General features: G+C 43.1%; 1 protein-coding gene across 3 annotated transcripts in view; it reads right to left on the bottom strand.

Moving 5' to 3' along the window:
• Window positions 1-16,895, bottom strand: part of NUP85 (nucleoporin 85) — a 31,780-nt gene extending 14,885 nt beyond the window's left edge. The window contains exons 1-7 of one of the 3 annotated variants that reach the window (XM_058561599.1): window positions 16,662-16,895; window positions 12,512-12,605; window positions 9,694-9,856; window positions 6,006-6,076; window positions 5,402-5,445; window positions 3,907-3,976; window positions 2,587-2,708 (exon numbers count right to left, since the gene is read on the bottom strand). In XM_058561599.1, coding sequence (XP_058417582.1) covers window positions 2,587-2,708; window positions 3,907-3,976; window positions 5,402-5,445; window positions 6,006-6,076; window positions 9,694-9,856; window positions 12,512-12,605; window positions 16,662-16,694 — 597 coding nt within the window. In that variant the 5' untranslated portion in view covers window positions 16,695-16,895. Of the gene's footprint in view, window positions 1-2,586; window positions 2,709-3,906; window positions 3,977-5,401; window positions 5,446-6,005; window positions 6,077-9,693; window positions 9,857-11,590; window positions 11,611-12,511; window positions 12,606-16,661 lie in introns of those variants that run through there. The other 2 variants (XM_058561600.1, XM_058561601.1) reach the window with 2 other exon arrangements.
• Window positions 16,896-17,117: the final 222 nt, after the last annotated feature.

The raw sequence follows: 17,117 nt of genomic DNA, 5'->3' as shown, positions 1-17,117 counted from the left end.
CATCCAGAATCTAATAACTTCTTACCATCTCTACTCAGCTCCTCCCCTCGTCTAAGTCACCACCATCTTTGCCTGGTTTAGTACCATAGCCTCCAGACTGGTCTCCCTGCTTCCGCCCTTGCTCTGTTCTCAGTAGGACAGCCAGAAGAGCCTTTAAAAACCTAAGTCAGATCATGGCTCTCCTGCTCTCCAAAGCCCCCCTCATCCCATCGGACTCTGGAGTAAAACAGAGCTCTTATTGTGACCATCAACTAGTTGATACACATTTGTGTTATTTAACTAATTTAATCATAACAGCACTACAAGGTAGGTGTTACTATTATCTCCACTGTACAGATCAGGAAACTAAAGGCTGTTAAGTAACTCATCTGCGACCTCACAGCTAATATGAGGCAGAGCTGGGATGCTAACCCAGGCAGTTTGGTACCACAGACCATATTCTTACCACTCTGCTATATTGCCTCCCTAAAAGCTAAAGTCCTATGACAGCCCAAAAGGCCCTCTAGACCTGGCCCTATCTCTCTCTGCTCTTATCTCCCCAACTCTCCCTCTTGCTCACACTGCTCCTGGCTCACTGGCATCCTTGTTGTTCTTCATCTTACTCTGTCCCTAGGACAGGGCATCTGCAGGTCTCGCTGTCTGGAAAGCTCTTTCTTCCTCCATCTGCACAGCTTCCCTCCTCACCCGCTTCTGGTCTCTACTCACACGTCACCTCAGGAGTGAGGCCTTCCTTGACTCCCCCCAGTCTGGCACTCCCAATTCCCCTCCCGTGCTTTATTCCTCTCCACAGCACTTCACTATTACACACGCTACGTATTTCGCTTGTTTCTGTATTTATTTCCTGTCTCCCCACCCAGGATGTAAGCTCCATAAGGGCAGGAATCTTTGCCTGCTTTGGTCATGGTTGTTTCCTCAGTGCCTTGCAAACAGCAGCACTCAATACTCAGTGAATGAATCAGAGACTCAAAATCTGGGCCCAATACTTCCTGAGCAAAAGCTCTCCCCTTACCTGCACAGACCTCCTGGCACCAAAAGGCTCAGAAATAGCCTCAAAGGCAACAACTCCTCATCTGAATTCCAGATTTTATAAGTTTAATCAACTTACCATTATTCAACTAGTAACCGTAGGTCAACTAGCAACCTCCTCCCTGCTGCCTCCCTTGGGTCACAGGTCAGTAGAGGTGAATGAAAAAAAGTATTGCTCTCATTGGCATAGAATACATACATATACATATACATACACACAGAGCTGACACACACATTGTCTTCCAAATTGATAATCCAAAATGACCTCGGGATCAATCTTTTTGTTTAACAGTGATAAATAAATGGCAAGCAATAGGATATACTGGAGTATATAAGGAAGCTACTTGGTGTAAAACTAATTCGGCCTGACCTTGTTTTTCCCAAAGAGCCTCACGTGGCCGCTGAGCATGCATCGTGTATCTGCTTTAAGCATTTACTATGTCCCAAAGACAAGAACAAATGCCCTTAAGATAAAGATGTAACTTCCCCTACACTGGCATTTCCTTAAGGATAAGCATCTCTCCCTAGGGTAGGAATTGATTGCGGCACTCACCCTGTGACCACCTAGCTCGAAGACAACAGACCTGCTACCTGCTGTGCCCATTGAGATAGCAGACCTGCTACTTGCTGTGTCCATCAATCACCGTGCCGACAGAGCATCATGACTACTATAAAAGGGACATTGCAATCATATGTGATACATGTTCTTTGACAGTATATAACCACTCTGTACACCCCACTTCTCTGGTGCCCTTCCTTCCTTGGAGAAGGAAGGCCCTGGGCTATATGGTCCTCAAATCTGGCTCATAATAAACTCACCCCAATTTTTTTTTTTTTTTAAAGATTTTATTTATTTATTTTTTTCCCCCCAAAGCCCCAGTAGATAGTTGTATGTCATAGCTGCACATCCTTCCAGTTGCTGTATGTGGGACGTGGCCCGAGCATGGCCGGAGAAGCGGTGCGCGCCCAGGATCCGAACTCGGGCTGCCAGCAGCGGAGCGCGTGCACCCAACCGCTAAGCCATGGGGCCGGCCCGAAACTCACCCCAATTTTGATTTATAGATTAGTTATGGATTATTTGCATTGATAATAGCTTTATTAAGTTATAATTTACACACTATCAATATTCACCTATTTGGTATATAATTCAATGAGTTTTAGTAAGTTTACAGAATTGTGCACCATCACTACAACCCAGTTTTAAAACATTTCAGTCACCTCAAACAACCCTTCATGCTCATTTACATCAACCCCCCATCCCCATCAATCAGTTCTGTGTTATCTTCATGTCTTTTCTTCCTGAGATCTACAAAGAAATCAAATTTCCCTTCTCACTGGAAAGTCTACAAAGCATTACTTTTCTTGCATGATAACTTGGTTCTAAACTCTCCCATGGAGCAGGGAAGAAGAGATCTAAGAGTGTCTCCATAATCACAGACTCAAACAGCCAGGTCAAGCGCATGCATGCTCAGCAGGCAACCCCCAGGTCTGCCTGCGAGCACTGGGGAAAACAGAATATGAGTGAAAGGCAGGGAGGCCCAGGCTGCACGAGGTCCTTACCAAGTTCCAGAAGCTCTCATGTTTGCTTGGATTCTCACTGCCCAGAACATCTGCCAACAAACTGTCCACCTCACACACGTGCAGTCGGACCCAGTCAAGGAGGTGAAGAAGGAGAGGGCCAGCTGGGGGGAAAGATTCTCGTCACAAACAAAAACATCAGCTTCATCTGCAGCAAATTCCACTTTCCCATAGTACAGACAGAGAATGTAGGGCAGACGAGCTATGCAGGAAGTGATTTATCCCTCTTACGTGGGCACATATGTGGTCCTCAACAAAGGACTAGGCTAGCAAGTGGACTTTTACAGAATACTTCCTCTGTGCCAGGCAGCTCCACCTTTCACTGAATCCTGAAAAGGGCTGAATAGAGTCCTAGATCTCACCACCCTCTACCACCCCCAGATTCTTCACAACTATGCAACGCTCAGTGGCTATGTAAGTAATGGCCATTTAGGGACTGGTACTGACTAGGTGCTAGGTATGCAATGATGATAAAAATAGTGACAGCCTCCAAAATCTACTGGAGGAGATAGGCATACAAACAACTAATTTTAATTTCAAGTTGTTCACTGCTTTAGCAGGAGTATGAATAAAAAGCTATGACTGCACGGAGATTATTAACTCTCATTTATGGATAACAGCAAACATAAACCACTAAAAGAATGCAAATGACTTGGAGAGAGCCCACTCAAGCCAGGATACTACACTGACCACAATTTAATTCAAGATCAATGGAATAATTTGGAGTGGACAGTTAATGTGCAGGGTTGCCCCCACCCAATCACTAGTGACAGAATTCTCAAAGTGACTTTGCCTCCCACCACCTAATCCCTGCTCACATCCCTAAAACTTTCTTTTTCCTTATTTAAAATTTTTTTTAAACAGTAGAAACTTATCGTCTCACACTTCTGGAGGCTAGAGTCCGAGATCATGGTTCTGGCAGAGTTGGTTCCTTCTGAGGCTGTGAGAAAGAACCTGTTCCATGCCTCTCTCCTAGTTTCTCCTAAATCTTAAGCTTGACCAGTCCATGATATAAATATGGACCACTCCTTTCGCACACTAGTTTAATATCTGTTTTGTTGGTATTTTTCAGGGGTCATCTACCTAACATTTTAGGTTTCTAGAAGGCATTCTGTCTGATTCTTTTTGCAGTATCTGGCCAAATGGCAGGCTTCTTCAGGTGTTATATAATGCTTTCTGATGGTTATGTTGATGAAAAGAGCATTCCAGGCAACAAAACACTCATCAGAACACACAGGAAAGGCAAAGAGGAAAGTGCAGGGGGACACTTTTGATGTTGTGACAGGATGATTCCATGCTCACCTGGGGCTACTTCAATAAAAAGAATCTCACAAAGGTTCCAAATGAGCTCCATTGCTGACAAAATGGAGACCTAAGGAAGACATGGAGACAAAGTTTTGACTGAAAACATTCCTGAGATTTGCTCTTGGAGCAAAGAATAAAAGCAGTGGGAAGGACACTGAGTTTTTATTAACTTTTTGTCATCATCTCTTTTAATAATGTTATTCTTTCCTCAAATTTTTCCACAAAAGATGGCCATCAGAACATAAGACATAAGGCGTAGTGGTTAAGTGCGCATGCTCTGCTTCGGCGGCCCGAGGGTTCGTGAGTTCAGATCCCAGGCATGCACCAATGCTCCACTTGTCAAGCCATGCTGTGGAGGCATCCCATGTAGAATGGAGGAAGATGGGCACAGATGTTAGCCCAGGGCCAGTCTTCCCCAGCAAAAAAGAGGAGGATTGGCATCGGATGTTAGCTCAGGGCTGATCTTCCTCACAAAAAGTAAAAACAATAAAATAAAATAAAAGGCAAATCCAACATGAGACACCAAAACAAACCAGGTCTGCACCCTGCCCTTAGGGATATACAATCTCCTCTTGCCCACCATCCCTCTGTGCACAAATACAGAATATCTTATTCCCAAGGGAAAATAAATGTTTTGCTGACTTCAGAGATAGTGCATCAGTCCCTATTCATTACTGAGTTTGAACAGTACCAAGATTCTACCAAAGAAAGAGAATTCTTTAAGTCATCTTCCAGCTCCAACTAAAGTATTAACAACTTGCAGCTCAGTAAAAATGCTAGTTTATGAGTTAAGTACAGTTTATAAGGCTAAGCAGTGGTTCCAAAAGCTCAGCTCACTATCTCAGGTGACACAACGTGGTTAGGATTTGTAGTTCCCATAAGAACTGAAAACTCATACGAGTATTTATCAAGCGCATCCTTGTGTTCCAATGTGCTAGGCCTTGAAAGCGGCACCAGGAAGTTTAAGACAACCCTTATCAGGCCAGCCCCGTGGCTTAGCGGTTAAGTGCGCGCGCTCCGCTATTGGCGGCCCGGGTTTGGATCCCCGGCGCGCACTGACACACCACTTATTGGGCCATGCTGAGGTGGCGTCCCACATAGAGCAACTAGAAGGATGTGCAACTATGACGTACAACTATCTACTGGGGCTTTGGGGAGAAAAAGGGAAAAAAAGGAGGAAGATTGGCAACAGATGTTAGCTCAGGGCCAGTCTTCCTCAGCAATAAAAAAGAGGAGGATTGGCATGGATGTTAGCTCAGGGCCAGTCTTCCTCAGCAATAAAAAAGAAGAGGATTGGCATGGATGTTAGCTCACGGCTGATCTTCCTCACACACACAAAAAAAGACAATCCTTTGCACCCCAAGGAGTTGCCTGTTTACCCGGAAAGAAGAGAAACTTCGGCAAAAACAGTGACTACAAAGCCACCCCAGGTGGGTGCAAAGGACACAGAAAGACATAAAGGTGCCAGTACAACAAAGGCGGCCTCCCTTACCTGGGTGCTGAACTGGCGGCCACTGGCTAGATCTTTAGCAGCAACTAACAAAACACAAAACATTTTAAGTGAGCAATGAAACTTGTAGTCTTACTGTTTTAGCTTCATATACCAGGTTTTGTGGCTTGTGCCTTTGTGTCTTCTAATGACTATCCACTTTTACTATAGCTTTTTTTTTTAATGTTCCCTATCTCTTTGTTGTAGATCAATGAATCTCAAACCAAGGCTCTCAAGTTACAAGCAGCACTGTCAACTGCACCGCAGCAAATAGCAATTAGAGACCACCATGTTATACAAGACCCTATCTGGCATCCAGGAGTCATGTGGCTCTCACGGTTATGGTGACTTTAAATTACCAAGATCAAAGAACTAGGAAGGTGATTTTCAAAGATCCTTAATTTGGCCCTTTAGCCTCATATCTGTCAACTCAATATGTTCTAACTTGGAAAAACGTACTCAAGACAATTGCCAAAAAATTAAGGATTATGTAAGATGGGAAAATAAGAGTTTTGAACTGGAAAATGTCAATCAGAGTTTGCCTTGTAGTATTTACAGCCAGATAAATACTTCAACTACTATCACACATGCACACACAAAATCTTACTTGCAACCTGGTGCATTTCCTCCATACACGCTCTTATGACTGATCGGTAGTTTTTACTCACTCGAACCAATCTACAAAAAACAAAGTAACATACAAGATAAGCTTGGAACGTCTCGTGGTGAGAGAAAGTAAGGAAGTTCTCAAAAAAAGATAGGCACTTGATGAAAGACAAGAGCCAACTTGAAGGAGCTCCTAACAGCCAAAGCTGGAACAACTTGAGCAACAAAACAAATAAAATACGATATAACCCATGGAATAAAATCAATATCCATGAATCCATATTGATACTAATTGTTGCAGATGAGACTCACTGATGGACACTGAAATTAGTGGTTGAAAATTTGAGGAGAAATACAACAAAGGAATAGATGGTAACTTTATAAGTAGAGAAACCGAGTAGAAACCACATTAACCAAGTGATCAAGGTCAACATCACCAGTAATAAAACATCAGCATTATGACTCCCATGATATGATGTACTGAGAAGGACACATCACACCACTATTGTGGTATTTTTGCTAAAAATGCATAACCTTTGTACAATCATGAGGAAACATCAGACAAACCCAAATTGAGGGACAATCTCCAAAATAATTGGTCAATATTTTTCAAAAGTGTCACGGTCATGAAAGTGACTGAGAAAAAACTAAATGCAACCTCATTTAACTGCAGAAGAGAAAAAAAGGACATTAGTGGAAAAATTGGTGAAATTCAAATAAGGTCTTTAGTTAATCGTATTGCGTCAATGTTTAAGTCTCCTGGTTTAAGTAACAGTAACATGGTTACGTAAGATACTAACATTAGGGAAGTTGGGTGAGGGATGTAAGAAATCTACTATTTTTGTTCTTTTTGTATAAGTCTAAAATTAGTTCAAAATAAAGTTTTTAAAAAAGGAAATAGAACAAAACACCCACAAGAAAGCAACTGGTTGTTAGTTACCAACACGCAGATCTTTAGCAAGAAAAACATTATTAGTTCTAGATGAAGAGACCTAAAGGCCACCAATGGCTCCATTTAAAAATGAATAGCGGGCCGGCCCCGTGGCTTTGTGGTTAAGTGCGCGCCCTCCGATGCTGGTGGCCCGGGGTTCGGATCCCGGGCGCGCACCGAGGCACCACTTCTCCGTCCATCCTGAGGCCGAGTCCCACATACAGCAACTAAAAGGATGTGCAGCTATGACATACAACTATCTACTGGGGCTTTGGGGAGAAAAAAATAAATAAAATCTTAAAAAAAAAAAAAAAAAAAAATGAATAGCAGCGGGGCGCCCGGTTGCTTAGTAGTTAAGTGTGCGCGCTCCGCTGCGGCTGCGGCGGCCCGGATCAGATCCCGGGCACCCACCCAGGCACCGCTAATCACTGCTAAACGAGCTATGCTGTGGCAGTGTCCCATATAAAGTGGAGGAAGATCGGCATGGATGTTAGCCCAGGGCCAGTCTTCCTCAGCAAAAAAGAGGAGGATTGGCGACAGATGTTAGCTCAGGGCTGATCTTCCTCACAAAAAAATAAAAATAAAAATAAATAAAAATGAATAGTAGCTACCTTCTATATATGGCCTACAATAGGGCTGGCAGGGGGTGAAACAATTTGCATATATTATCTCACCTAATCCTCACTACTCTGTACCCCTTTTCACAGTCAAGATTCAGGCCCAGATAAATAACTCACCAGCCAAAAAAAAACATGATATGCTGGCCACCGCCCGTGCACAAAACAGGAGCTACCATCCCACCGTTAGTAGGACATTCACATATTCACTCATTTATTCATTCAGCAAATGTTTTAGAGTACCTACTGTACAGATGTGCAAGGAGATGCAGGAACAGAGGGCCCATCCATATAAATAAGACAGAGTCCCTTCCTTCAGGAAATTACAAGATTTTGACATGTTTTTTCCCATAAGTGGTAACAGATTTCTGAGTCACCAATATTCTGTACCAGAGCCTCTTGAAACCAGTAATCACCCACATACAAGCTGACCTGGGTATCCTCCAGGATGATTCACTTGTAAAATGCTTATCAAGGAAGTAAAATACTGTGATATTGTGATTTATAATAAGAAACATAGGGGCCGGCCCTGTGGCATAGTGGTTAAGTTTGGCACACTCTGCTTCGGCAGCCCAAGTTTGCAGGTTCGGATCCTGGGCGCAGACCTACACCACTTATCAGCCACGTTGTGGTGGTGACCACATATAAAGTAGAGGAAGACTGGCACAGATGTTAGCTCAGGGCTAATCTTCCTCAGCAAAAAAGGAAAAAAAGAAATATATATCTAGTCTTCATCCCTGGTCTCTGACTCAGGGCTCCTAAAAACTTTCTAAATTCCTAAATGATAGGAGCACTAGGAGCATCTTTTGTTTCGATGAGGCGACTCAGTGGACTCTTGGATGGCTCCTGGACGGGCACTGGTCACCAGAAAGAACAAGCCATGATTAGAAGCTTAAAATTTTCACCCCGACCCCTACTTCTCTAGAGAGGGGAGAGGGACTGGAAATGGAATTCATAATTGATCACACCTATGTGAGGAAGGCTCCATAAAATCCTAACAGTATGGGGTTCGAAGAGCTTCCAGGTAGGTGAATACATCCACGTACCAGGCGGGTGACATACCCCAACTCCACAAGGACAGAAGTTCCTTTGCTCAGGACCCTACCGGAACTTGCCCTACGTATCTCTTCATCTGGCTGTCCGTCTATACCCTTTTTATCATATCCTTTAATAAACTGGCAAACATTAAGTAAGTGTTTCCCTGATTTGCTAGCTGCTCTAGCAAATTAATCAAACTTGAGGGGGTCATGGGAACCTCTGATTTGTAGCCAAGTCGGACAGAAGTTGTGAGTAACCTGGGGACACACTACTTGCAATTGGCATCTGAGCCCTTGTGGGATCTGATAATATCTCCAGGTAGAATTGAGTTAAATTGTAGGACACCCAGCTGGCATCAGAGAATTGCTTGGCAGGAGAAAACTTCCACAAAGCTGTTGTTATGAGTTGGTAGCAGTGTGAGAGTAAAGGAGAAACACAGGAGTAGGGAAAAACTGGGTTTTTTTCAATACAAATATCAACACTGCCCATGCCCTAACCATATGAATGGACACTGATAAAAACCTAACACAGCAGTTCTCAAACTCCACTATGCTTAAGACTCACCTGGAGATTTTAGGATCCACCTCCAGAAATTTTGATTTTGATGATCTGAGGTGGGGTTAAAAAGTACCTGACATTGATGCAGTTAACTCATGAACCACACTTCAAATGATTCTGGTCTATAAATAGTACAATAGTTTCTTGGTCTCTTGCCAAAAAATGCCTTGAGACTAATTCTTTAAAGAGGAGACAAAACTCATTTTTATATTAATTCCAAAGTCTCCCAATAGTGGGACTTCATTTAATGACTCTCAGGTGCTTATTTGGCCTAAATTTTCTTCTTTGGAGGGTAAATGTAGTAGGAACATAAAAAAAGAAAACTTATCAAGCCAGCAAGTCAATCAACAGCCATTTGTACATTCCCTATAAGACATTTCCATCACTGACCACCTACATTGCCCACTAGAGAGGCCACAAAGTAGAACCAGGAGTCCCTTATTTCTCCAGGAGATCCATTCATCATACAAAAGAACAAGGATGCATTTCATTTGGCTATTCACAATTTAGTTGTGGACTTCAGCACCTATCAGCAGCCTACTTACTGAGCTTTTCTGGATTTTCCAGTCAATTCTTCTTCAATTTTCTGGAGGCCCACAAAGATTCCATGGGATTCATTAAAGAGTTTTCTCAAGATTTGAGAGTAAACATCTACATCCTTCCGGATGATATAGATAAAGGGGCAGCCTGGCACCATCTCTGATTTTTCTGAAACAAAACAGGAAAAAAAAACTTAATATCATCACTATCACCCTCATAAAAGAACGCACTCTAAAAGTTTTAATTGAGTATCTAATTACAAAAGTTTCAGCTTCTTTGACACTGATTTAACTTATTAAAAATTATATAAATTATCATTTATCAATTATCCACACATGAATTTTTTTTTTTTTTGTGAGGAAGATCAGCCCTGAGCTAACACCCGTGCTAATCCTCCTCTTTTTGCTGAGGAAGACCAACCCTGAGCTAACATCTATTGCCAATCCTCCTCCTGTTTTTCCCCCAAAGCCCCAGTAGATAGTTGTATGTCATACTTGCACATCCTTCTAGTTGCTGTATGTGGGACGCGGCCTCAGCATGGCCGGAGAATCGGTGCGTCAGTGCGCGCCCGGGGTCCGAACCTGGGCCGCCAGTAGTGGAGCACTCGCACTTAACTGCTAAGCCACAGGGCCGGCCCCACATATGAATTTTTAAACACAAATGCTGGGGGCTGGCCCCATGGCACAAGCGGTTAAGTATGCGCGCTCTGCTGCAGCGGCCCCAGCCCAGGGTTCGCCCGTTCAGATCCCAGGCGTTCACCGACACACCGCTTGTCAAGCCATGCTGTGGTGGCACCCCATATAAAGTGGAGAAAGATGGGCATGGATGTTAGCCCATGGCCAGTCTTCCTCAGCAAAAAGAGGAGGATTGGCAGATGTTAGCTCAGGGCCAATCTTCCTCACAAAAAAAAAAAAGAAAGAAAGAAACAGAGATTAAAAAAAAAAAACACGCAAATGCTTATTCTCAGACTTTACTCCTCAATTCACTTATTTTGGAACTACCTTTCACCTCCGTCAATTGAAATATACTGAAAAAAATAAACTCAATATTAGCCTATGAAAAACTTGATAAATAAGCCAAAGTTTTATATAACCTCAAAGTCAAGTAAATATTATTTTTGTATTACTTTGTACTGTCATTACCCCTACAACAAAGAATCAAGAATTGACTAAACTATTTTGCAACAGCAATGAAAATGTTCCATAATGATAAATTATAAACCATCAACTTATGGAAATTTCTTATAGAACTAGCTTCTCAAACAAGTTGTGATGATGTTCAATCACTTGTCTTGAATGTGATTTCAATAGATATAAACAAAAAAAGAAAAAAAGCCTTGTGTTTCCAACAATTGAAGACGAACTAGAAATGTTGATAAGCTTTCCCATTAAGTATGAAAAGAGGTCATACAGACATAGTCACAGAAGTTTCTCTTCTGAGCAACCGCCCCTTTGATAGATTCCACAGCTCTGCCAAGCTTGAGATCTTCAATACCAACATATCCCATAAATATTTAGCAATACTAAGGATAATTCTTAACTATAAAATCAAGAAAAACTACATCACCTAAAAATTACATGAACTTGGGCCGGCCCCGTGGCTTAGTGGTTAAGTGCGCGCCCTCCGCTGCTGGCGGCCTGGGTTCGGATCCCGGGCGCGCACTGACACACCACTTCTCCGGCCATGCTGTGGCTGCGTCCCACATACAGCAACTAGAAGGATGTGCAACTATGACACACAACTATCTACTGGGGCTTTGGGGGAAAAATAAATAAATAAAATTATAAAAAAAAAAAAATTCCATGAACTGCACACCAGATAATTTGCCAAAATTGTTAAGACTTTCATTAGCTCAATCTGGTCCTTATAAAAGAAGAAAACCTCCACATTTGGATAAAGAACCTGTCAAAGACATGCAAGAAAACCTCTTCAACATTTCCTGAGACTTCTCCCTTGAAAAAGAGAAAGCAAAATCAAATGTCAAGCCTTCAGTTTTGTTTTTGTTTTTTTTGGGGGGGGGGCGGCAAAAGGCGGGATTTGCCCTGAGCTAAACAGCTAACATTGGCTATCTATAGCCAATCTTCCTCCCTTTTTTTCTTTTTCTTCCCCAAAGCTCCAGTACATAGTTGTACAGTACATATATTCTAGTTGTAAGTCCTTCTAGTTCTTCTATGTGAGCTGCCACCACAGCACGGCTACCAACAGACAAGTGGAGTGGTTCTGCACCCAGGAATCGAACCTGGGCGACCAAAGAGGAGCACGCTGAACTTTAACTACTAGGCCCTCAGAGATGGCTCAAGATTTCAGTTTTCTCTGGCTACTAGAGGGAGTCTGTATCAGAAAAAAAGATCCATGTCCAATATCTGATGGAGCTTAGAAAACAAAGCTAAGGACAAGTCATTTCACTCTCCAGCTCATTGTGCTATGTATCAACAGCCTACAGAATAGCCTACAGAGTTCAATCGAGTTCACGATAACACAAAGGTAAGGGCTATGAGATCTGCAAAGTTTCACAATAAGGGGGCTACTATGAAGAGAATTTAGTCCCTCTGGATAAGAAGGGAAAAAAAGCTTGAAGTTTTAAATGTAAAGAAAACCTTTAACATCAGGAAGACTATTGTTATTTTTTTTTTCCTGGACTCAACATCTGCCAGGTCTCATAAATCAATGAAAATCTTAAAGAGCTAAAGTTTCAGTAATGAAAATGGTACAAAATAATTTCAGCTGTTTCATACTTCAGCTAGTCAAATCTGAGTGAATAAAGAAAAAAATAACCAAATGTGCCAAAATGGATAACTGGGAATTAAAAAGAAAAATAACTACCTTTTTTGTTGAAGGAGGTTTCACACACCAGCATCTCCCCTGGACCCCAGTCAAAACACATTTGTTTCTTCTTGGAATTCACTCCTGGAATCAACTAGTAAAAAATAAGGCACAGAAACTTATTCTTACCAAAATTTGCTTTCAACTGACTTGTGAGTAAAAGCCTAGAAATCAGTGGCCATGAAAGTTATTAAGTGCTAATCTATGTACACAGCTGAGTGTGGCTGAGATCAGCCCAGTGTCACCTGAATAAGCAAGTGAGATTTTCTGGGCACCTCAACCCAGCCTGCCACTTTTCAAGTGCTGATAAAAAAAGAAAGCTACTCTCTAATCAATTACTATATTGTAATTTAGTGATCTGTAGTTCAGAAAAAGAGAAGTTAAAGAAATAAAAAAGGAGCTGAACTATTTGTTACTCACTAAAAAGAGAGACCTCCAAGCCCACAGCTTCTGTGCCATCTCTTTGATGATGACTCTCAATTTTTCTCTCTAACTCAGACCAATTCCTTAGAGCCTCAGCTTCATACATCCAACTGCTTAATCCACACCTTTACAGGTTACCTAACCTCTAGAGCTATATTCATAACATCAAGAGCCAAAAAAAGAACTCTTGAACCTCATTCCCAAACCTCATTCCACTCACCCACTGTAGTCCCCAACTACTAGGAGTAATCCTTGATTCTCCTCTCTCTCTCATCACCTATGTCCAGTCTATAAGTGAATCCTGTTCTACTCTTAAGCAAGCCTGAGTCCTACCACTTACCACTTCTACCAGTCTAATCTAAGCTACCATCAACTCTTATCTGGACCACTGCAAGAGCATTTCTCAGCGCCTAAAATGACTCTCCTACATGGTTATTACCTGCCCCATAGACAAAAGTTCACAAGGACTCAAGGATTTTCATTCACTACTTAGAAGGGACTCTGGCACTCCACAAATATTTTTGGCAGACAATGAATTTGGCTGACAGTAGTCTAGTCTCAAGAAAGCGCATTCGGTTCTTAGGAAGGGCTAATGCAGACATTCAACAACTAAGCAATGTTTGTTAAGCCTTTTTCTGTGCTGGGCTCTAGGAATACAAGAATGTGTAATACAGTCTCTGCCTTCCAAAAGCTAGAGGTCTATTAAAGAAGACCAATAAACAAACAGGCAGTAAGAAAAGTAGAGAACTGCTAAGCCAGAGGTACACACAGAAGAGCATCTGCTGTAGCAAACTCTTAACGGATGAGTAGGCCAGGCAAGGGGGAAGCATTATATACAATGGTGCTGGAGCAGATGGGTAGCCATATGCAAAAAATGAACCTCACACCATAGACAAAAATTCACTAAAAATTAGTCACAGACACAAATGTAGAGCAAAATCTACAAAACTTCAAAAGCACAGAAGAAAATCTTTCTGACTGTAAAGTCAGCAAAAATAGGACACCAAAAGCACAAATTATAGAAGAAAAATTTATAAACTGGACTTCATCAAAATTAAAAACTTTTGCTCTGTAAAGATATTGTTAAGAGAATGAAAAAGCAAGCCACAAACTGGGAGAAAATATCTGCAAAACACATACTTGATGCCAGAATATATAAAGAACTCTTACAATTCGTTAAGAAACCCAGTAACAGGGGCCGGCCCGGTGGCGCAAGCGGTTAAGTGCGCGCGCTCCGCTGCGGCGGCCCGGGGTTCGCTGGTTCGGATGCCGGGCGCGCACCGACGCACTGCTTGGTAAGCCATGCTGTGGTGGCGTCCCATATAAAGTGGAGGAAGATAGGCAGCGACGTTAGCCCAGGGCCGTCTTCCTCAGCGAAAAAAAGAGGAGGATTGGCGGATGTTAGCTCAGGGCTGATCTCCTCACAAAAAAAAAAAAAAAAAAAAAAGAAACCCAGTAACAGGGGCCAGCCCAGTGGCACAGCGGTTAAGTTTGCACACTCCGCTCTGTCGGCCCAGGGTTCACTGGTTTGGATCCCCGGCAGAGACCTACGCATCGCTCATCAAACCATGCTGTGGCAGCATCCCATATACAAAATAGGGGAAGACTGGCACAGGTGTTAGCTCAGGGACAATCTTCCTCATCAAAAAAAAAAAAAAAAAAAAGGAAAGCCAATAACAAAATGGGCAAAAGATTTTAACAGACACTTCACCAAAGAAGATATACAAATGACATGTAAACACATAAAAAGATGCTCAATATCTTTCATCACTAGGGAAACACAAATGGAAATAATAATGAGCTACCACTATATACCCACTAGAACGGCAATGGCTAAAATTAAAAAGACTGACCATACAAAGAGTTGACAAAGATGTGGAACTAGAACTCTCACACTTTGCTGGTGCAAAAAAAAATGATATAACCACTTTGGAGAACTGATAGTTTATTTTAGCTAAATATGCACCTGTCCTATAACCCAGCAATTCCATTTCTAGGTAGTTATCCAGAAACAAACACACAAAAAAAGGCAACAAAAACTGCAGCTTACATTTCTTGAGTCTTTGAACCAAAAGGATAAGGTCTAGAAAAACTACTTTAGATTATTCTACTCTCTACTCTGAATCTATACTTAAAACATCCTTGAATCTGCTAATTACTAACTAGCCTTCATGTGCCTTGATAATAGGAAGCAGTTGCATGAAGAACAGACACAACCACTACAAAAGGTGACTTAATGGTAGGATTATACATCAGTCTCTTGCGAGTGTGTAGAGCAGACTCTAGTCCAAAGAGCAGACTAACTCTCAAATACAGACATGACCGAGTTTGACCTTGCAGAGCTGAGGTTCAGACTCGAGACTATGGAGTTCTACCAAGATAATACCCCTCTGTGAGGCTGTACCCACAAGACCAACCAGTTTCCTACCTGGTCTCCCCAATACCAGCGTAGAGCTGGGTTACCACAAATCAATCATCACTACTGGGGATAAAAATAAGCTTAGATTATCTTCATTCCACTTGTAAATGCATGGCTCATTATCAAAGTAGTGGCTCTCCAGTGTTGCACAGCGTACTGGGAAGGTTTCCCCAACCAGATTATGATGTAAGAGGAGGAGGGAAAGGCAAGATGACATGTAGTTTGAAAAAGTTCCAGTGATTCTGATATTCTAATTTTTCTTCCTGCAAACACTGACATAGTCCTTGATGGATATTTAATACTTAAAGTACTTTCTTTATGTTTTAAAATTTAACACACTCTATAGCAGTAAGCTTTACAGAGAGTAACAACCCATGTTAACTGTTATTTAAGATCTTATGTCTCCTTTCATCCAGTTAGCTTTGAAATGACCCTTTTTTCAATTTCCGGTTTTGTCAGACACTGCTTTGCAATGTGATGCCTTTAGTTGAAAACTGTAGGCATTTCAACTTTCTAAAAAGCAAAAACGCAAGGTCAGGCAACTTGCAGTTTAGTGGGGCTTATAGGTTACCAAGAGCTAGGAGGTGCAGAACCAGCCTATAACGGGGAGACGGAGATATGTGACCTAGTCAGGGAGGTCAGAGAAGGCTTTCCTGAGCAAGAGGCTGCTGGAGCTTGCATTTGAAAAGTGAACAAGAGATAAACCTAAGAGAGAAGAGCATTCCAGACAGGGGCAACAGTAGATATCTCGTATCTAAAAGCCATGAATCTCTTTATAAACATCATAGATCATTCACACTTGACATACTCTCTTCAGAGTACAAATAAAATTGAAAGCAAACAGAGCAATAAAAACAGGAACAGACTCCCGAGAGATAGATAAACCTCGGGCCAGCACGGCACTACAAGCAGAAGCCAAGCTAATGGCGCTGCGATGTGAAGCTTAGTTCGGCTGGAGGAAAAAAGCCCGGATTCCTCTGCTTGGTCCGAGCCCATTCATTAGAGCATTAGCCCAAGAGGAAAAGCGAGGGAAGGAGGAAGGTAGGGAAGACAGACAAGGAAAGGAGAGGGATGAGGTGGGGGCTCCGGGGCCAGGTATTCTGAGTATACAAAGGAGCAGAAACCCAGCGATCACTGTGACCCAAACACAGGCACCTAGTTAATATGACCCCCGGACAGCGGCAATTAAGCTGAGGGAAGGGGACGGGGCGCCTCTCGAGCGGCAGGGAGGTAGATAAGCCGGCAGGGACGGAGCAGACTCAATCCTCGCACCGCGAGCGCAAGCAAGACTGTTCCAGACGCCCTTACAGTGACTGTCGGCTCGCCATCGAGCTCCTCCATAGCGCCGCGCCTCAACCACCTGGAATTCGCAGGTTCGCCAATGCTCCTGGCTCTGGCCTCCCGCTCAGAGCTCGCCCGAGGGAGGACCCCCGCTTGAGCGCCTCCTGCACTGCCTGCGGGCCCGAACCCCCGACGCTGCAGGGGTCTCTCCTCTCGGCCATGGCTACCCCTCTGAGGCACTCTACACGTGTGCCTCCTTCCTGGCCTCGACAACACGTCAGGGAAAACTGCGCCAGGGCAGCCTGTCCTCACAGTACCTCTCCCGCCAGATCAGGCGCCGCCGCGGACAGCCCCTCGCGGGGCCGGGAGAAGACCCCCACCCCCACCCCGCCCCGGGGACGGCGGGAGCGGCTGCGCGTGCGCGGGCTGGGCGGCCGTTCTTGGGAGAGAGCGGAGCTTCCAGGCGTGAGTGAGTCCGACGAG

This window comes from Diceros bicornis, chromosome 18 (genome assembly GCF_020826845.1).
Source record: "Diceros bicornis minor isolate mBicDic1 chromosome 18, mDicBic1.mat.cur, whole genome shotgun sequence".
Classification (NCBI taxonomy): Eukaryota; Metazoa; Chordata; class Mammalia; order Perissodactyla; family Rhinocerotidae; genus Diceros; species Diceros bicornis.
Note: the sequence above shows the minus strand (reverse complement) of the source record. Positions and strands in the feature narration are given on the sequence as shown.